Here is a 21,183-nt window from a genome sequence, read left to right as displayed (position 1 = left end):
GAGCGAAGGAGGCCAGACTGAAGACCACCGCCACTTATCTCCTCTCATCTGCCGAGCGCGGGCGCCCAAACTAAAGTCTACGGCCACTTATCTTCCCACGCCAGACCCGGCGCCGGAGGACTCGCACCGGCGAGGCGGGAGAGCGGCCGGGTCCGACGCCAGGCTCGCCATGGCGACTGGGGGAGGCGGCGGCGCCCATGGTGACCGCGCGCGCACCGGTCCCGTGCGGGCGTGGCCGGCCGCTGGTAGAGTGATGAAGGTCCAGGCGGGGAGTGACTCGGGCTGTTACACTCCCCATCACCCCCCCCCCCCTCTCCCTCTCCCTCCAGAACAGGGTACGAGCAAAGCCTCTCTCCCCCCTTCACGCCCGACTGGAGCACGACACACACACACAGCTGGAGGAGGAGGAGGTGGGGGAGATGGAGGTGAGGAGAGAGAGAGCTGGCGGAGGAAAAGGGAGAAAAAGAGGTGAGGAGAGAGGAGGAGGAGGAGTGCGCCAGGACCCAAGATGGCTCAGAGCCCTCTTTGATTCCCCCCCCCCCCCCCACCCCACCCCCCCAAGCCTGGCATCCAACCGTTAGGGCGACATGTGTTTCTAAATGTGTGTACGTCTCTAAATGTGCGTATTTCTTCCTGGAGTGGGGCCCGGGCCCTTTCACCAGGTGTATTTACCCTTCAGGATTTAGATTTCATTTATCAACGTCACATTCCGGAGTACAGTGATTCGTCATGGCTCCGCTCCGCGCTACAGTACAGGGAACTTCAGCCAACCTTTCCTCCGACTCCCGATTCTCAGCCAAAAAAAAAAAAAGGTATGGAATTAATTTTCCTCTTTTTCATCAATCGCGTCTGTGGAAGAAGCGAGAGCTACAGATAGTTGGGGGGGGGGTGTGTGTGTATGGGGGGGGCGGTCGTACAGGTCAAAAATAATCCTAAAGCAGCACAGTCTGTTTTCCTCATCCGTGATCCCTCTTTTGCTCGTTTGGGTCAATCTCCGCACACACACACGCATGCACACACGCACACACATGTGCACAGGAGCCGTTTAGCGAGGCGGGAGTGACTGCGGGGTCAACTCTGCCCGGCACGGCGGCGGCGCCCGCTCCTGGGGGAGGCCAGGTGAGATGGAGAGGCGGCAAATGAGTCGTCATCTCGGGCTCCTCAATAATGCATGGGAGTTGTTGGAGCATAAACGACCAGCCGCGGACGGGAGATGGAGGGAGGGAGGGAGGGAGGGAGGGAGGGAGGGAGGGAGGGAGGGAGGGACAGGAAAGAGAGCCCTCTGCTTGGAATAGCGCATCGTCTTCCTGATAATTAAAATCACCAATGCGTGCGTGATTCGTGGAGGCAGGAGTGTTTAGAGCTGCCCCTCCCCCGCCGCCTACCTGTCAGAGTGCCATCCCCGCCTCACCGATGAACGAACACACACACACACACACACGCACACACACGCTCACACACGCTCGCACGCACACTAAATAACATAAATCAAAGTCAGAAATCAAATGGCCCCAGGAAAACGCTCTCCAGAGTGTCGTATCAGCAAATCTAAATGAATAAATCAGCTAAGCAACACTGGTAAGTAAAAGTAATGGCCGGTAAATGCTTGAGCCCCTGGTGGCGGGGAGGCTCAGTCACAGACTGACAGGCCTCTGATCCACAGCGGGACACCCCCGCCTCAACACGCCAGTGTTCAGGCCTCTGCTCCACAGCAGGACACCCCCGCCTCAACACGCCAGTGTTCAGGCCTCTGCTCCACAGCGGGACACCCCCGCCTCAACACGGCAGTGTTCAGGCCTCTGCTCCACAGCGGGACACCCCCGCCTCAACACGCCAGTGTTCAGGCCTCTGCTCCACAGCGGGACACCCCCGCCTCAACACGGCAGTGTTCAGGCCTCTGCTCCACAGCGGGACACCCCCGCCTCAACACGGCAGTGTTCAGGCCTCTGCTCGACAGCGGGACACCCCCGCCTCAACACGCCAGTGTTCAGGCCTCTGCTCCACAGCGGGTCACCCCCGCCTCAACACGGCAGTGTTCAGGCCTCTGCTCCACAGCGGGACACCCCCGCCTCAACACGCCAGTGTTCAGGCCTCTGCTCGACAGCGGGACACCCCCGCCTCAACACGGCAGTGTTCAGGCTCTCTCTCCACCATTTCTGTGCAACTCATCCGCAGTGAGAGGAGCCATGAGAGGGAATTCCACGCGGAGAGTTGGAGCTGACGTACCCGTCGACGTGTCCTCTCTCTCTACCGCGGGGACAGCCCCGTCCCCTCCTCGGCGTACGCAGGCCACCGGAGGGGAGCAGACTGGATATCATGACCTCTATTTTTACCGGGGAGGTCGACCGGCGTGTGCGTCCCCTCTAAATGAAAGGAGCTGTATTTATAAAAAGATTGTGTCGAAATAGAGTCGTATGGACGACCCCCCCGCTGTGCTATCCTAGATGTGCTCACATGACGAATGGAGACAGCTGCTTTCACACTTTCACACACTAGCGGCCAAGAGCGTTCCGTCTAAAAAACCCCAATCCCAACAACCTCGGCGGCAGCCCAGTGGTCAGAGCACCTGAGCAGCGACGGACAGGTCGCTGTTCCAAGACCGGACCCCCGAGCCTCTTGGCGGTGGGTCTCCCACCAATGGGCCCCTGAGTTGGGTACTGAGCCCCAACACTAGCTCAAAACACAGCGAGCGCTTTGGATAAGAGCGTCTGCTAAAATGGCCGAGTTGTAAATTGTAACTCGTTGTGTGGCGCTCTCTGTCTGTCGGCTACCGTCTTTTCCAGTTTAGCCACTGGAACCTGATACCCGATGCCCATATAGTCCGACCGGCAGAGGTCTCTGACCCCTCTGACCCCTGGCCGTGGCGCGTACGACGAGACGAAACGCTCGGTAGTGGGTTTTGCGCTCCCGCTCTGACGCTCTCTCTCCCCGTCTCTCTCTCAAAAATACACACGGAGGGAAGAAAGTAAAGTCCTAGAAAGTGATCGTTTCTCCCAGCTCTGGAGATGAGACTACCTGACGGCTACTCCAGCTCCAGCCACCGCGGCCCCGTCGGTAAAACACCGCGCCGCCCCTCGGCGCACAACAAACAGACCCCCCATCGCTAACTAACCTCCTTACCACCTCCTGTGTGTGTGTGTGTGCGCAAGTGCCAACGCGAGATAGATGCAGACTATTTGTGTACGCCCTTTGTGTGCGTCCTTTTGTGTGTGTGTGTGTGTGTGCGCGTGTGTGTGTGTGTGCGTGCGTTGCTGCAGCTAAGAACTGCTGTCTTCGCCTGCAGTAGAGTTGCCCTCCCCAATTCCCTTCCGTGGTTTCTCTAAGAAGCGTGACTTTGGGCAACAGCCATTGTGGACCCATGCTGGGAATTATATTACACATTTGGAGCCGGAAGGAGGTGTGTGTGTGTGTATGTGTGTGCGTGTGTGTGCCAGTGTGTATTTGTGTGTGTTTGTGCATGTAGCGTGAACATGGGACCAATACAAATTCAAGTTAAGTCGTCTCCAAGAGGACGCTGTCACAGCAGTCCTTTTCATTACAAATGTAGGTCAATCTACCAAAAACTCCAAACTGTAGTTTATCACCTAGCAAAGCACACACAGCAGGGAGCCGCTCTGCTGAAAATAGATTCCATCTTGAGGCTGTGGTAACATTATATGTGTGAACTTTCTCTTACACACACACACACACTCTTTTCTCACTCTCTCTCTCAAACACACACTCACAAACACCAACTCACACTCTCACTCTCTCTCACACACACACACACACTCTCTCTGTCTCTCTAACACTCTTTCCCTCTCTCACACACACACACACACACTCTCACTCACATGCTGTCATACACAGGCAGACAAACACACAGACACGTACACACTCTCAGATATGCACACACACACACACTCCAGACAGAGGTTCATTGGAATCGACTGGGGTGGCTGCCTCCATCGTGTTACATTAATGAAGTATTGATCCTCGGTGGTCCTCTCTCCTCACTGCCTCAGAAAGAAGACAGGCTAAGGGTCAGAGGTCAGGGCACTGTATGGCATTTTCAAAACCAACTCATCATTTGGGCTCTGCTGGGCTCAAGAGTTTGAGAGAAACTCAGAGAAACCTAAAAGTATTGCTAGTGCTAGTTCGTCCATGACACACTGCACGTATGCCAAAGAGAACGACTGGTCGACACGGTTCATGTACAGTAGGCTACCTTGTAGAGAATATTGTGGGGACGTCGGAAATGACTTAAGGTCAGGAGAAGGGTGAACTTTAATTCCACAAAGTCCAATTTACATATATTTGTATTTCATAAATATTCATAGTTTAATTAATAAAGAAGGAAAATAATGGGAGCGCATCACAAGAAGCTGAAGTACAGTGGAAATAAGCTTTGGCCTAAAGTGGACTCAGCTGCTGTTGACAGAGAGGGCGGGAGAGAGGGCGAGAGAGGGAGAGAGAGAGAGAGAGAGAGAGCAGAGAGAGAGCAGAGAGAGAGAGAGAGCAGAGAGAAAGCAGGAGGAGGAGCAGAGACAGAGAGAGGTCGTTGTCACGTCAGCAGGCCTCTGGGCGTCGTGGTGATGAAAGGGAGACAGCCGTTTGTCACCTCACGTGTCACTGCGCGCTGACGCTTAATGAAACGTCCCGATCAATAAATGATCCCACGTCCGTGCTCCAGGAGATGAAGATCAGTCACTCCCTCTCTCTACACACACACACACACGCACGCGCACGCACGCTCACACGCACGCGCGAGTGCACACACACAGGACGCCACCCCGCATTAATGTGAGTCTTCATGGGAAACTACTGATGCATATCCAGACAAAAGTGTGTGTGTGTAAGTGTGTGTGTGTGTGTGTGAGAGAGTGAGTGAGAAAGAGAGAAAGGAAGACAGAGCCTCCCAGATAAAAAATGGAAGGAATTGTGGGTAATGCTGTAATGCAGGCCAGAGCAGTCGATTCCCCCGGCAGAGAGAGCGGTGACAGGGGGGACAGGTAGGAGGCCTGTGGCGCTGCTCCAGCCGGGGCCTGGGATTGGTCAGGGGGGACAGGTAGGAGGCCTGTGGCGCTGCTCCAGCCGGGGCCTGGGATTGGTCAGGGGGGACAGGTAGGAGGCCTGTGGCGCTGCTCCAGCCGGGGCCTGGGATTGGTCAGGACGAGCAACAGGGGACAGCCTGGCTTCCCGCAAGGCAAACTGTCCACTGGGGGCTAGCGAGCTAGCTAGCTAACCACACTCGCATCTAATGGATATTTTAGCCTAAAGCTGACTTCATAAGATTCTGGAAGGGCACACAGCACTCACACACGGCGATAGAAACACACGGTCCGCGGCTTGTATAAACACACACACACACACACACAGAGTGACTAAATCCCAACCTCTCAATCCCAGCAGGCTGCTCTGTAAAAGCCCAGTGGGAGGACAGCGCCTCGGGTGCCCTTTCCTCAAAGGACAGTTATGCGCGCGCGCACACACACGCGCAAACGCACGCACGCACACACACGCACACAGAGGATTCCAGATTGGGTCAGGACGGACCGGCATGGAGAGGAGAGGAGAGGGGGGTGATAAGGCTGATCGGGATGGTGGGTAGTTTAGCTGGCTAGCGTGTCATAACGCTCTGAGAGTGGCCTGTACCACACAGATTGTGTAACATAACATTTTGTGTCGGTATGCATTTTATTGCTGCAAAACGAATTGCCCCTCGGGGACATTCTAGTTCCAATTCAACCTGAATCCTGAGTGTCTCCAGTAGGACACTTGCCATCGAGCCCGGTCCCCTACCCTTCGCCCGACACCAGAACCTCTCAAATCTTCCCCCGTTTGACGCGCGGCTACGCCCGCCAGAACCCGGCGGGATGGAGCGAGTCGGGAAGGCGTTACTCTCGAGGCCTCCCCGTGGCGGGCGGCGCCGCTGCTGCTGCTCGCCTCGTCTGTCTGGCCGGGGCTGCTGCGCCTGGGCCCCGCGTGGTACCGAGGCCGGGCGCTGGGAGATAAACGCTCCGGAACCAAAAGGGGATTTTCCGCCACGGCACGGCGGATCTGACTCGTGCTTCTTCCCTTCTTCCCGTCGTACGCTGGGGCTGCATCCTGCTCCTCCCTCCCCACCCCACAAATAAAATGGCGGACCCAGGACCGCAGGACGTCCTGCTGCTAACGCCCTAAGAGTTGGAGCACCCAAAGTGAACTTTCAAGGCTAGGTGGGAAGGAGCTACTTGAACATCAAGTAGACTTGGGGGTTGAGGGGGGGGATGACAGAGGCAGGGCTGGACCTCCATGGATCACGGGCGCCGGGTCTTTCCCCCACAGAGGTCGCCTGCATGAGGACGCCAGTGCGAAACGATTTACGGGGCACTTGTCCGTGACGAAGTGGCCAGACGCCCCCGGAAGAGCGTTGCGATGGGCTGTGCTGGCGAGACAAGTGGCGAGACAGAGAGGCCCTCGTGAAAGTATTAAAAGGCTCTCGTGCTCGTTCCTCAGAGGAACGCTCGGGGGGCCGCGGTAACTAGTAGCCGTCTGTCATGCAGTATTACAGAGGAGATGAGTGGATAAATAAATCCATTGACGCTCTCTCTCTCTCGCACACACTCTCGCACACACTCTCTCACACAGACAGACAGACACAGACACACACACACACACACAGATGACTGGCTTAAGAAGTGGTTAGTTGGAAATGCTGCCGTTAGAGCAAAGGTATCTTTCCTCTCACTAATGGAGATATGGCGTTCGTTTATTCTTGTTGAGTGCGGCTGCATGAGTCATTAAATATAATTAAAAAGTGTCTGTCTGTGCTCCGGTTATTTCAGAGGCTTAATGCAAGGTCGGGGTAATGTGCCTCTCCGACAACCATGGAGCTGTGGCGTGCGCGCGTGTGTGTGTGTGTGTGTGTGTGTGTGTGTGCGTGCGCGCGTGTGAATGCATGGTTTAGGAATATGCTCCATGGAACACAGAGACATTAGCTTCATAGCTATTCAGACATGGCAAATGAGAGCAATGGAGGACACACTTCTAGTCGCAGACACGGCGTCAATAACCAGGGCGGTTTCCTTATTTGCTCTCTCGACACTAGCGGTGCGACCGAGATTAGCTAATAGCGATCAATAGCCCCCCGTCCCATTTCCACAGGCCTTCAAATATTTAAGGTCAAGTCTTCCACATAACGGCTACCAGGTATGACGACTTTTGAAACTGCCAACTGTATTTCACTAACAGAGAGAGAGAAGGTTACACGGGTCACGTAAGGAGGACACGGGTTCAGTTATCCGCAAATTTGTTTGACAGTCTGGGAGCGAGACACTGCATCCGCCAGACTCGATATGAGTTTGGGCTCGAGACGGGAAGAAAAACAAACCCCATGCAAGTCCGCCCGATGCGCCGGGTCGCGCCGGCGTGATCGTGATCGATCCGGTCAGAACCGGTCCTAACTGGCTGCATGATCCCGGATCACCCGGCGGAGAGGGCGAAGGCCCGGGAGGAGCAGGGCGGTGTGTGGGCGCTCCGGGGTGAGCTTAAAGTGCACGGGAGGTTGTTTATCCCACGCGCTGCCCTGGAAGGCTCACATAATTACAATCGCAGCAAATCCTTATTGGAAAACTGACAAGCCGCGGACCGTGACAGCTGAGCTTCTCAAATGCAATTTGGAGCCGATGGTGATTTCCCTAAACTCGTCCAAAGAAGAAAAAAAGAAGAAGCTCACAAAACATCAAATTTGGTAATGCAACTGCCTTAATTAATCGCACAGACTATCTGACGAAATGGTAGGACAGAGAGTTCTAACGCACTTAAGTTAATTAGGGTACTTTGGGACGCGCGTCAGGTTTCAACACAATGAATCCTCCTTAAGACGCTTGGCGCGTTTCTCTGACCACCGCGCTGCTGTCAGTCTAATGAGGGCTCTGGCGCTACCTTTCACACGGACAAAAACTGTAGTTCTCTTCCAAGGCGAACGCTCAAACCGATTGAGACTCCCTTCAGAAGGCCAAAATAATCTCAAATCGCAGTCTTATCCATTTCGGAAAAGCGCCGGCGTAGCTCGGACGCATCTCTAGCCGACCCCCTCGTCCCCTGGATGCTGTCCTTCCACGTTCCCCGGCCCCCATCGGGGACGCGAGCGGGCGCCGAGCGGAGGCGTTCCATCATTCTGACGCCGCACTCCGAGCGGGGGGGAGGGGGAGGCCATGAGGCATTTACAGTGATATTCGCAGAGATCTGCATAGCCAGATAATAAACAACAGATATTAAACCCGGGAGTATAGGCGGCAACTTTGCCAAGTGTACACTTAACACACGTCAACAAGACAAACGACCAGGCAACGTGACGTGCTCGGAATTAGACTGTGGAGAAAGAGAAGGGGGGGGGGGGGGGGGGTGCAGAGAGAGAGAGGGAGGGAGAGAGAGAGCGAGCGAGCGCCCTCTGAGAGTTGTTCCCTCTGTTGCTGGCTCATCTGCACCCTAAAACAATAAACAGAAAGGAAAGGCATTGTGGTTGATTTTACATTCATTTCACGCTTGGTGCCACAATGTTCCAGTAGGCATCTGTGCCTACAAAATGGCAGCTTTTGCTAAGAGCTCATTGGCTGATGGCTCGGGTAAGGAGGGGGTGTTTCATTAGCGAGCGCCACGGGGGGTCGGCACGTGCGCGCCTCGTTGTTTCCTGATGGAGACGCAGCTGTGGGTGAGAATCTTCAGGTCCGTTTCTAATAGCTAATAATAACACTAACGGTCCTGGCCTTCCTCCACTCACAAACAGGTGCTAGCTTTGTTCCTGACGGATGGCATTTGCGTTGTTCTACCGTGGGAAAACATAAGTTTCAATCAGCCCGCGTGAACTGTGGATGGAGGAGAAGCACACCGCGGTCTGGGCTTCAGTCCGCTGAACTTTGATCAAGTCAAATATGAACGTCTTCCCTGTGCAAAAGCAGTCTACAGAACGCGTTGGCCACCGTGTCACGGTCTACCCGCATTTCTGAAAGCGTCTCCGTGATTCGGACCCGGTACGCGAACCGCAGGGCGTCCAGGAAGTCGGCGGTCAGGCGCTGGAGAGCCGGTCTCTGAAACGGAAAATTACTTTCTGCTCCGAGTGTTTTTATTAAGTCCCCTTGGCCGTGACAATGGTGGGTGGGGGTGGGGGGGTGGCGGAGAGAAACATTTCACCGAAAGACGCCACCGCAGGCGAGATCCAGGTCAGCTTCTATTCAAGCGCCCACGCCGCCCTGAGAAATGCAGCTGGAGCGTTTTGTGAAAGAAGAAACTCTTTGGTCTCCGCCAAGGTCTGCTGATGGATCGACGGCAGAGAGGAGGAGAAAAGGTGTGTGTGTGGGGAGGGGGTGTTTACGATGACGCAAGAGGAGGAGGAGGAGGAGAGGCGGGGAACGGCAGTGCTCCTCCACGTGAACGCAGCCTCCTAGGCGGCCGCCCTGGCCGTCGGATTGATTGACGCGGAGGACGTTCTTGTGGCGAGAACAAAGAAGGCGCCCGTGAATCGTACGCGTGTAAACACCCGACAAACCACGCCGTCTAGGAGTATTGTTCAAACTATCAATATCTTTTCGTCTAAAATGAATGTTCCGGAAGAAAGCCATAGACATAAAGGCTACTGAAAAGTGAAGGTGAGAGACATTGTGTGTATAGTAACGATGCCATAGCCAAGAAAGCGGAGTGAATAATAGATGAGGTAAAGATACTGTATGTGAACTACAGTACCTAGAGGAGGGGTAGGGGGGAGAGAGAGAGGGAGAGAGAGAGAGAGAGAGAGAGAGAGGGAGAGAAAGAGAGAGAGAGAGAGAGAGAGAGAGAGAGGTGGAAAAAAGACAGCAATCCTGTAGAAACCGTAGTCACTTAAAGGGCTGTAAGATTACTCTCTTTTCCAGAGCACTGCACTGGGATTGGCTGCCCCTCCTCGTATCCTAACCTTTACCCCTGGCCTTGAAGGAGGAAAACACACACACATGCATACACACACACACACCTGACCTCAGATAAGTTGCTAGGGGACGTCATCAAAAGTAGCTGCAGCTGTCCAGTCACTTTGATCGGCCGCCAACTCGACACCGGATGTGGGGGCGCAGGACCCTGTAACCTCTCTACACGTAATTGATTCCCGGTGACCGATTCATCAGCCACTCCAGGTCGCCCTGCTGTGCTGCTCCAGGTGAGAATTGGTTGCCGATGACTTTGCCAGTAATTAATTACCTGAGCGAAGTAACGAGACCTTGGGAGAGGGCGATAAATGGAGGTCCCCCCCCCCCCCCAAAGAGGTAGTGACCACTATGTCAACTGTGACCACTAGGCTACTTGGATAAAGGTGAGGAGTTATGGAGGGAGCCAAACCGCCGAGAGGAGGGAGGGAACATCTGCTCGACTACTTACTGTTAACGACAACCACAAGTGCCTTGCCGGTCAAACGGAGGTTTAATGTGCCTGTGCTTGGTTGCTGTAACTTATACAGGGTTCCCACGCTTGCCTTGAAAAAAATTTCCATGCTACCTCTTGATTTTCCAGGTACCATATTAAGTGATGATCTATAGGCCCCTGAAGCTTTCCGCCCCCATCCGCGCCCCCCTCTCCTCACACACACACCTGACTACTTACCTGATTTAAAAGATGTGCCAGTCAAGTCTACATTGTAAATGCTTAGAGATTGTCTTATTAATAATATCAATGCATGAAATAATGCAACAAGCTTTTCACTTTCATTGTCACTCACTCCTGTAATGCATCACACATTTGAGATTATGAGTCTTACGTAGAAGGGGTAGTATGCCTACTCTTACTCTGTAAAAGCTTTTGTAAATCAAACTAATGAACCTAAAAGGGAAAACATAAGGCTGGTTCCCCTGTGGTTCCTCAGTACAGCAACCTCACTAGTAAGCTTAGCTTAACAGTATAGATGTATAGAATAAGTCTGGTCATGATCAATGATTTAAAAAAATGTCTCACCCCAAATGTTCCTATTTAGTGGTATCATTTTTCCCCAAATGTTCCTATTTAGTGGTATCATTTTTCCCCAAATGTTCCTATTTAGTAGTATAATTTTTCTTTCTTTCTTATATCAAGTAGATATAAGAATGAATGTTACAAAATTGATCAAGACTAGACTGGTCATGTCAACTAGTATAGAAGTAATGTCACAGCCTAATGTGAAAATGTATTGGTAGTTAGCTAGCAATGCAAGCTAGCCAACACTAGATAGTTAGTTAGCAAGCTGAATGTTGGCTAGCAAGATTGCACTGCATGTGCTTGCTAACCATCATTAATGAATACAAATTCAAAACAAACACCCCTAAATGTGGTGAATAACACGGTTTTAGGAAAAGTCAATGAGTGAAATACATATGGGGATCAAACATAGTTCTAGTATTTTAAAAGCAAGGTAAAAATTACCTAGCTCGCTAGCTAGTTAGCAAGATTGCACTGCTTACTAACTAACATTGATAAACCCAGGTTTACCACACAGTTAAAACACAGCTACTTACATTTGAGGATAAACATGCATAAGATGTGGATGTCAAGGCTCCCGTGTTGGCTGGGAAATGCATGTATCTGACCCTTCTATTGAGATTGCGAGTAACGTTTCTCGGTTATTATTCCCGAAGTCCACCAATCCGAAACTATACTTTAACTCTACAGTAAAAGCTGTTCACATGTAAAGGGTTTTTATAAACTTATCTTAATTCTGTGCTCAATAGTTTCATTTTATTACTATTTTACACATCATCCAATGAAAATTTCCAGGACAACTGTTTCAATTTCCATGTAAGTGTTCACTTTTGCTCAGTTTCCATGACTTTTCCAAACCTGGAAAATGAAAAAATAAATTCCATGTTTTCCATGGTTTCCAGGTACCGTGGGAACCCTGTTATACTCGTGACACGAGCAAACATTTAAAGCTGCTCTATCAACAACAACTGGACAGATTCCCGTGCTGTATCCTGGGCTCGGATTAGGATGGGAGTTAGCGGATAACCCCAAAGCCAGATATGTGCCACGCTAGCACGCGGCTTCTGCAGCTGCCTAGCCCGGCCAAGATGAATACCAGTCCGCTGGGAGCTAAGACATCCGCAGCCTCTTATAGTATTTATGCTGGCAAAGAGGGCCTCTCATCTCTCAAGGCCGCCTGCATCCTCACTGGGAAGAGATGGTTCACTCCGCAGGGTGTCCACTGAGGCTGCTCTCCTGAGAGGCAGGCGCCATCGAGTGGCGAGACGCGGTACTGCAGCGCGCGCGGGGAGATGTAGGCAGACTGGGTTTCTCGTCTCCAGCTCGCGAGGGCCAACAGGGCTGTGCTCTACGCCCGACTCGCAAGTTTTTACAGGTCGGTTAGTTGAATCCTACTCCGGTATCTACCGTTTCAGAAAAGCCTTAACTCACTTGGAAGTGAGACGCCTCAGGTGTCAGCGCCAATTACGGACACACACACACACCCGTCGGCAGCCATCGTATCCAGGTAACGACCTCGTCTGTCTGTCTGCCCCCCCCCCCCCCCCCCCCCCCCCACCCCCCGGCCACACCTGGCCTCCCCGTTTCCCTGGGCGCCAGCCGGCAGCTGCAGGTGGCCTTGTAATTGCTCCGTGGCTTGGTCACGCTCTGAGAGGAGAGGAGAGCCAAGCATCTTTAATGAGCCTGCCGACTGTGCTGCGCCCACACCGCTGAGAGGAGACACTTTGTGTGTGTGTGTGTGTCATCTCTTACATCTGGCCATGGCACAATATTGCAGTAAGTTTGCTGTAGTGTGTGTGTGTGTGTGTGTGTGTGTGTGTGTGTGTGTGTTTTAAGCTAAAGCAGCAAGGCAGCTTCTCAGCAGGAAAGCAGAGCTGTAATCAGCTAAACAGACTCGGCTCTAAAATGCTGTGAACTCGGGCCCCTCAGCAGCTAATGAAGTGGTCCGAGTCTCACACACGCACCTCACACAAACACACACACATCTACACACCGCTGAACACACAGAGGTAGGCTACATAGAGTGAATATCAATGGTTCATGGTCCACACAAAATGGTGTCATGTGTCGAAGCATGGGGTAGTAGTGGCAGTAGCAGTGTGTGTGTGTGTGTGTGTGTGTGTGTGTGTGTATGTGGTTGTGTGTGCGCGCGCGCGATTGTACTCACTGCTGCAGTGTTTGTCGACTCCCTCGCCCTGAGTGCTACTCCCAGCATGCTCCTCTCCCGCGGGCTTCCTGGTTACCACGGCGCCCGGAGCTGCTGCAGTCGGCTGGGCTGGTGTCTGGAGGTCTGCAGGCGCCAGAGAAGATCAGTTACCAACCATGACACACACACACACACAATACAGTAGTGTGTGTGGGTCTGTGTGTGAGAAGACAGCAAACAGACTGATAATCACATCAAGGCAGACGCTGAGCTAGACGTGCATACAGGCAAGACGGACAGATATACTGTGTGTGTCTGCGTGTGTGTATCTGGGTCCCTCCAGCTTACGAGCATCAACGATTGAACTAGAGCAAACCAACATGTCCCCCAGGGAGCGGACATTTAAATTCCAGTGCAAAATGATATTTAGCTTCCTGCTAAATTCGGAGCCTGCACCCCACCCCCTCCCCCCCCCCCCACCCAAGCCCTTCCCTTATCTCGGGCACATCCCAGCTGCGGTTTGCTGACGCCACCCGACACCCACACAGCCTAACTGAACAAATTGATACCTTTAGCATCTTTCTGCTGGCGCATGAAATATTTACAGCTGTATTGCCTTTCAGGTAATTGGCTTCTCCTCCTGCAGTATCCATCTGGCGAGCTGCACCCCGTTTGCCGCTAATTTACGAAACGGGGAGTGGCGGCTAGGCCCCCGCGAAAGACCTCCCCCTCTCGGTTCCCTACTCGGGAGACAACGGCGTGGAGACGGGCTGCCGAGGTCCTGGCCCCTCAAACTCCCCTGCTTGCTCCAAGAAGGACCGGCACGATACATGAGGACGGCGGAATCAAAATGGCGGAAGCTAACCAGCACTTGGACTAGAACGGCTCTTTACCAATTGGTAAGACATTTCTCCGATTTTTTTCCACCCATTTTGGTAGCCAAACCTGACGCACAACCCGCCTGTCGGTCGGTGACCCGAAAGAAGGCGACAGTTTCTTGACTCGGTGCCCGTTGACGTAACTATGACACCCGCAGGGCTCACGAGTCCAAGCCGAGTTAAACTGACCACCCTAAATCCTTGGCTATCCTTTCCGCGCGATGGTCTGCGCGACATAAATGTCGTCATCAGAGGGTGTAGGCATGCATGCCTCCCTTTTTTTGGGGGGGGGACCGCACCTACTAGTCCGCGTGCCCTCTGCGCTATGACATCAACAGCTGCGTCCTCCAACTACAGACGGTGTAAACAGAACCCCAACGAGGTGTTGCAGCGGTCTGCATGCATGATTGGGTGCACCTGGGCCCAGATGTGCCCTGGAGACAAAAGCCCAGTTCCCAGCAGTGGCTCTCCCTCTCTCTCCTCCTACTCACAATGCCGGCAACCAGCTGGATCTCACTAGACACTGCTCCACCCCTAACCTGTCACTCCCCGCCATCTCTGACCACTATTTCATGTCCTACTCCCTCCCCTCTTCCCCCATAATTCCTCCTCCTACCCACATGGTTACTACCTGTAGCCACCTCCGCTCGCTTTCCCCTACTGACTTTCCTGTTTCGTTACCTCTGCCCTCCCCACCCCTGAATCCTTCTCTCTCCTACCTCTGATACTGCTACTGATCTTCTCCTGGTTACTCTTTCCTCTTCTCTGGACAATCTCTGTCCCCTTACCTCCAGGCCAGCATGGCCAACTCCACCTGCCCCATGGCTGTCGGACACAGTGCCATGGGCGTAGAATTTAGGGGGGGGCCCTGGGAAGTGGGGACATGTCCCCATCAATATTCAGAGACTACTGAATTGTCCCCAGCAATAATTTGGTACACAAACGCTTAACATATCTCCTTCTCTACTAGTCCCACCTCCCTAGCCCAATATCGCTGATTGGTTTGTTGTTTCTTACTAACGCATGAGAGGCTGGCCGTAGTATCTGGTTGAATTTGGTTGCACGGCTACAAAGCTCAGAGCCTCCGTCAACACCACAGTTCATTAGGTCGTCCTCAGACGAGCTTGACAGCGAAGTCTCTAATCCTCTCGGTCGTCCATACATCCAGCCAGTTCCGCAGAACTCTCCACTCTTGCGTCCCTCCTCAGTACATCCACGCATCCCGACAATCCCGTATTAACGACAACAACTTGCCTACGTTTGCAAAAGCGGCAAGATTTGAGCCATGAGGCTCACTCACCTACTTAAGTTAGTAAACAAACCAGACAATGTTAAGGTACTTTTTTTTTTTACCCTATCGCTTGTGTATGAAACAAGGGCCAAATGCATGATCAGTTCTGGAGGTTAAAGAACCAGCCATCAGGATAATCATATCTGACTGTAGCTCAAAAGTATGCTTTTTTATTTTATAGCCTATAAAGTGCAAAAAACATTCTGCTCGACCGCTACGCGGCTTCGCATTTAATGTCCCCTCCAAAGCTCAAATCAAAAATATGTTCTTACTCAGTGCACACTGATTGATGGAGCCTAAGAATAGCTGAGCATAAATGGAGAATAGGCCGACTTCAAGAAGACCTACTTAACTTCCAATCTATTCTTTCCGCATTCTTCTCCTCCCTATCTGCTGCTAAAGCTCCTTTCTTCCGCTCAAAAATTCTAGTCTCTGCTTCCAATCCTAAAAACTCTTTGAAACTTTCTTTTCACTACTCCAATCACCGCCTCCTACTCCCAACTCCTTCCTTCTCCCTGATGATTTCGCCAACTTCTTTGACAAGAAAGTTAACAATATCAGATCCTCTTTCCCCAATCCCCAAGTCGACACGCCATGCACCAACCTCACCTGTCCTCCCCCACCCTCTCTTGCCTCTCTGCTCCCCCCCCTCCTCTCCACGTCCCACCTTATCCCACTTTTGTCCCTTAAGGAGGTCCTCAAACTTGTTACATCTAGCCCCACCACATGCTCCCTGGAACTTGTCCCCTCCACTCTCCTCAAGTCTGTTGCGCCAGAATTCCTTTCCTTCCTAACGAAGACTACCAGAGTCACCCCCCTCCTGAAAAAAAATCTCTCGGCCCCTCTGACGTCAAAAACTACAGACCGGTTTCCCTTCTATCCTTTCTATCGAAAACACTTGTACCTGTATCTGTAACCAACTATCTTTGCATCTCCACCAGGACAACCTTCTGTACCCCCACCAGTCCAGGTTCAAGGCTGGCAACTCAACAGAGGCCGCCCTCCTTGCAGTGAGTCACTCCATGCCACGAGAGCGAACGCTCCCTCTTCCATCCTGATACTCCTAGACCAGCAGCATTTGATACGGTAGACCACCAGATCCTCCACTCCACCCTCGAGGAGAAAGGCGTCACTGGCTCTGCACGTTCCCTGTTTGCATCCTACCAGACGGGCCACAAAGTCTGACTACGGGGGTTCCACAAGGGTCTGTCCTGGGTCCTCTCCTTTTTTCCCTCTACACTACATCTTTGGGTTCTGTCATTCGCTCGCATGGCTTCTCCTATCACTGCTAGGCCGATGACACCCAACTGGTCCTGTCATTTACCTTTTCTGATACACAAGTGGTCACGGCTCTTCTCTGTCCTGGCCCCGCGGTGGTAGAACGAATGCCCACTGATGTCAGTACAGCAAAGCCACTGCCAGTTTTTCGCCACATGCTCAACACTCACCTCTTCAAGAAGTATTACCGCGATCCTCCCTGATAAGCACCTATTGTATTTTTAGTTTGCTATTCTTGCACTTTGCCTTCAGCACTAGATTATGCTCTTAGTCACTTGTTTTAGAAAGGAGATGCACTTGTGAGTTCTGTGAAGTAGTGGTACATTGGCTCTTCCTACGTTAAATGCAATTATTCTAAGTCGCTTTGGATAAAAGCGTCAGCTGAATGACTAATGTAATGTAAATGAGGCTTAAGTGAGCGACTGTCCAATGCGTCGCTCCCTATGGCGATCCGGCCAGACTTGGCTCTGGCAAGATCAGGACTCGAACGCTGTTCCCAAGTGGGCAGCTGCATAGTGCCGATGCACTGGTCTGTGTGTGTGTCTGTGTGTGTGTGTGTGTGTGTGTGTGTGTGCTGACTATTTGGCTACATGTATCCTAACACAGCTTGTGTGAACGTGAAAGCGACTCAAGTCGTCAACATGCCTGCCTTTGAGTCCGTCACAGACTGCCTGGGTGTGTCTGGCGGAAATGCTGGAGAACATTCCGGGAACACGGGTACCAACTTCCGTGTTCTGGATTCTAAATGTTCTGAACAGAAGTCGCAGATCTGGGTGGGTAATAGTCGTGTGTGCCTACCCCTCTTCCTGCGTGACTCCTTGATCTCTTCACACATGCGATCGAACTCGGGGTCCAACTCAGAGGCCAGCATGGCGTGGGCCGTGTCCTTTAAACTGCACGCTCGGTGCCTGATGATCTTGTCTGTGGGGGGGAGACACATACATGCAAGACATTCGTGAAAAATGCACGTGAATTAAGTGTGGCCCTGATGAGAGGGTGTGTTTGTGGGTGTATTAATTAACTGATGGTATTAGAGCTGTACACCAATCAGGCAACAATACCATCCATTAAAACCCCTTTGACGAGGATTAAAAACACAAACACAAAGTCTAGCGACTTATTTACTTCGTGGTCCTCTTCTGGTATGTAAGTTGGGCGCAAAAACAGCAAGGACATTTGTGCAGAAACAATTATACAATCCGCTATTAAAACGACAAGAACCAGTTCTACTCATAACCTAAGTGGAAAGCCACTTACGCAACGACGAGAGAGCGAGAGAGAGAGAGAGAGAGAGGGGGGGGGGGGGGTGAGAGAGAGAGAGAGAGAGAGAGAGAGAGAGAGATGGGGGGTAATAGGCTAGGTGCCAGATGATTTTGATGACGTTGGCTGGGTGCCAGATTATCTGAGATGTTAGGCGATAGGGCACATTCCCTAGTCATCAAATAGGGGAAAAGCCGTTACTGCGGCAGGAGTAAGAGCTTAATAGTGAGCTTGGCCCCTGGCCCCTCAGACGCAGCGTCCTCTGGGCAAATCACACACCGTTTCTCCATTTCTGACGGAGAAAAGGGTTAAGTGCACCGCCGTAGCATTAGGAGTTGCCTTTAGGTGGTAATCGTCAGGACAAACCTCTAGCATACCAGCGGTGTCAACACCGCCTCGCCAATCTCTCACACGCCCACACACACAATGGCGAGGAGAGGACAGGAGGGCAGAGAGCTCTCACACGCCCACACACACAATGGCGAGGAGAGGACAGGAGGGAAGAGAGGAAGAAAGAGAAGAGGAGGAGAGGAGGTGGAGAGGAGGCGAGTGCCTGTAATCAGGTCGTCTCTCATTACTCCACACTCAGAGGGGGTGCAGCCTAAGAAGCCCAGCCAATCTGCCAGCTTCCCAGGCTTAACTTGAGGATGGGCCTAATTATCCAGCACTGTGGATTTGTGTGTGTGTGTGTGTGTGTGTTTGTGTGCGCACATCCGCGAGAGAGAGGACAGGGTGAGTGCAGAGGGGTGGGGGGGGGGGTCAGTGATCTCCCTGTCCCTGGCTGGCTAACCTGTCAAGAGCAGACAAGGAATCGCCGGCTGATGTCTGTTTCCTCGCAGTTTAAGGGCGTTCCGGCCATTTTTCTCTCGAGTGTCGCACAGAGACATTTGCCCTTTCAACATGGGTTTGGGGAGAGCGAGACAACGCGAAGAGGAGGGAGGAGAGAGGGGAGAGGAGAGGACAGGACAGGACAGACAGGAGGTTAGAGGAGAGGAGAGGAGAGGAGAGGAGAGGAGAGGAGAGGAGAGGAGAGGAGAGGAGAGGAGAGGAGAGGAGAGGAGAGGAGAGGAGAGGAGAGAGAGACCGTCAGTCGTTACTCCACACACTCAGTGGGGGTTCAGCCCAAGATGACTAGCCAATCTGTCAGCTTCACAGGCTTAACTGGCGGATGGGCCTAATTATGCAGCACTGTGATTTTTTATTTTTTTTGTGTGTGTGTGTGTGTCTCTCTCTCTTTTGTGTGGGTGAGTGCATGCACCCGTCTGTCAGAGAGAGGGGTCTTTGGCATTTTTCTTTGGTTGCACAGAGAGAGTCGCCTTTTAATGTAGCAGCTCTGGGAGAGAGAGAGAGAGAGAGAGACAACGTTGAGAGGAGAGGAACGGGGCATTGTGCTGGACCTGGCTTCTATTGAGGGACAGGCAGGGTGGGGCGATGCTAGTCTTCCCTCTTATTATGCTGGTTAATTGCATTTCTTCCCTTTGGAGCTTCACTTGTGGAGCCTGCATTCAGCCAAATGATGCAGGCCTCTGCCTGCAAACCCGCAGATATGATGTAGTCATTTGTGCTGGCTGTGAAACGATGCATTTACTGATCTCCCCTGTAACGACTGTTGTATCCTGGAGAGAGAGAGAGGCAGAGAGAGGGAGGAGAGAGAGATGGAGGGAGGGAGGGAGCGGAGCGGCTGGGAGGGAGAGAGGGAGAAGAGAGAGAGAGTGTGCGGGAGCGGCACGCTGAGAAATAAATGTTTTTTTTTTAATTGGATCAAGTTCTCTCTATGGCTTTATTAATGCAATGACTTGTGTTAATCAATTCAGACAGAAAAAGCGCAAATGTTCTTTTAATCTCCCTCCTGTGGTCCGAGAGGACAGTGATATATTCATGGGTTTGGGTGCACAGACCAGTATACAGACTCATCCACGTTCATGTAAACAAGAACACTAGCCAGGGTGTCAGGGGAAGCAAAGTTAGGATGATTCTAAGGGCCTGTGACTGACAGGGGCCCTAAAAAAATATTTAAACATTAGGCAATTTTTTTCAATATTAAATGATTAACACATCTCCATTAATACATTATTTATTTTACAATATACTAATAAAACGAATGGCTTTATTTTTTCCTTTCTTGTTTTTGGTGAAAAGTAAAGATACAGAGACCCAATTTACCCCTCCTCTGTATTTCAAGAAATGGTTCGGTCCTGCCCCCAGGCGCCAAACGGAACTCGCTAGCAGTGAATTGCAAGTGAAGAGGAGAGCTGGTGTGGAGCCTCATATCTCAGCTTCCTCAAGAAAAAACCTTGAATATTGAATAATGTTGCCCTAACTTCAGCCTATGGCCAAGCTGGCTGGCTGCTGTCTAGCTAGCTGGTTGGCTATGATCCATGCCTGTGTGTTGACTGAGCAGGGACAATATTAAATGAGACAGGTTGATCTACATACAGAATGCCTGGGAGCCTTAGTGCATTATTATTCCATTATATTTGGAATCGTCACCTGGTGCCTTAATTTTGTGTTTTTCTTTACATAAGCCATTCGCACCATAAATTGATGCAGAAAAGGCACAAATTGGTACATCGGAATAACCCAGAATGCAGAAAATTAAGTGTTTGATGCTTAAAATTTTCAGGGGGGGGGTGGGGGGGGGCTTTGTGCCCCTGCCCAATGTTCAAATGACACCTCCAACACTGGTGGGTCGTGATTTCATATCTTTTCATGGGGCTAAAAATTCCTGGCAGCGCCCTTGGCGGTTATGATTATTGATTATGATATTGACTGATTATTCTAAATGATCTTCATCATAAGCAGCAACCAACTCTAAAGCACTCTAGGGTAGAGTTGGTTATTTGTGAGGGAAGAGGATGATAGAATCTAGCGGGATACAGATTAATGCAGAGCTCTGCCAAGGAGCAGGGCAGGACTGCGTCAAGGTAATGCTTTATAAGTTGAAAGAAATCTGATTGGTTCAGTTCAGTAATTCTGCTGCCCAGGAGCACTTTCTAGGAATCATATTATGAAACTCTCGCTCTGTCTAATTAGTTTGAACTGGCACACTAATCAAATCTACGAAGGGGGTCTGGCGTTTCCAGTTCACCAGCTCTGGGCACGTGGAAGTATATTAAGTCTGAAAATACAAAACAGGCAGCCCCCCAAGCCCCCCCCCCCCCTTCCCCTCTTGTGTGTGTGTGTGTGTGTGTGTGTGAGTGCGAGCGTGGGTGTCCTTACCACTGGGGTCCTTGTCAGGATTGTACTCCAGCGCGTTGCTCGCAATCAGGTCAATGTCAAACAGGAAGTCCTTGGCTGTCAGGTACCTGTGGGTGTCGATTTTGGTCATGACAGTGGATAGGTCCATGGGCTGGCCAATCACCTCCAGATAATCTGACACCTGACAAACAGAG

The 21,183-nt window shown here is 51.8% G+C and overlaps 1 protein-coding gene across 1 annotated transcript in view; it reads right to left on the bottom strand.

The window, feature by feature from the left end:
* atad2b (ATPase family AAA domain containing 2B) overlaps nucleotides 1–21,183 on the bottom strand; it is a gene marked incomplete at its 3' end in the record, with an annotated part of 70,558 nt that overhangs the window by 24,750 nt on the left and 24,625 nt on the right. The window contains exons 22-24 of the mRNA XM_084440103.1: nucleotides 21,011–21,170; nucleotides 17,330–17,452; nucleotides 13,106–13,228 (exon numbers count right to left, since the gene is read on the bottom strand). Of these exons, the coding sequence (XP_084296229.1) occupies nucleotides 13,106–13,228; nucleotides 17,330–17,452; nucleotides 21,011–21,170 (406 nt within the window). The remainder of the gene's footprint in view (nucleotides 1–13,105; nucleotides 13,229–17,329; nucleotides 17,453–21,010; nucleotides 21,171–21,183) is intronic.

Source organism: Borostomias antarcticus (assembly GCF_949987555.1).
Source record: "Borostomias antarcticus genome assembly, chromosome: 6".
NCBI classification, from domain to species: domain Eukaryota; kingdom Metazoa; phylum Chordata; class Actinopteri; order Stomiiformes; family Stomiidae; genus Borostomias; species Borostomias antarcticus.
The sequence above is the reverse complement of the archived record's forward strand: the minus strand, read 5'-3'. Positions and strand labels throughout refer to the sequence as shown.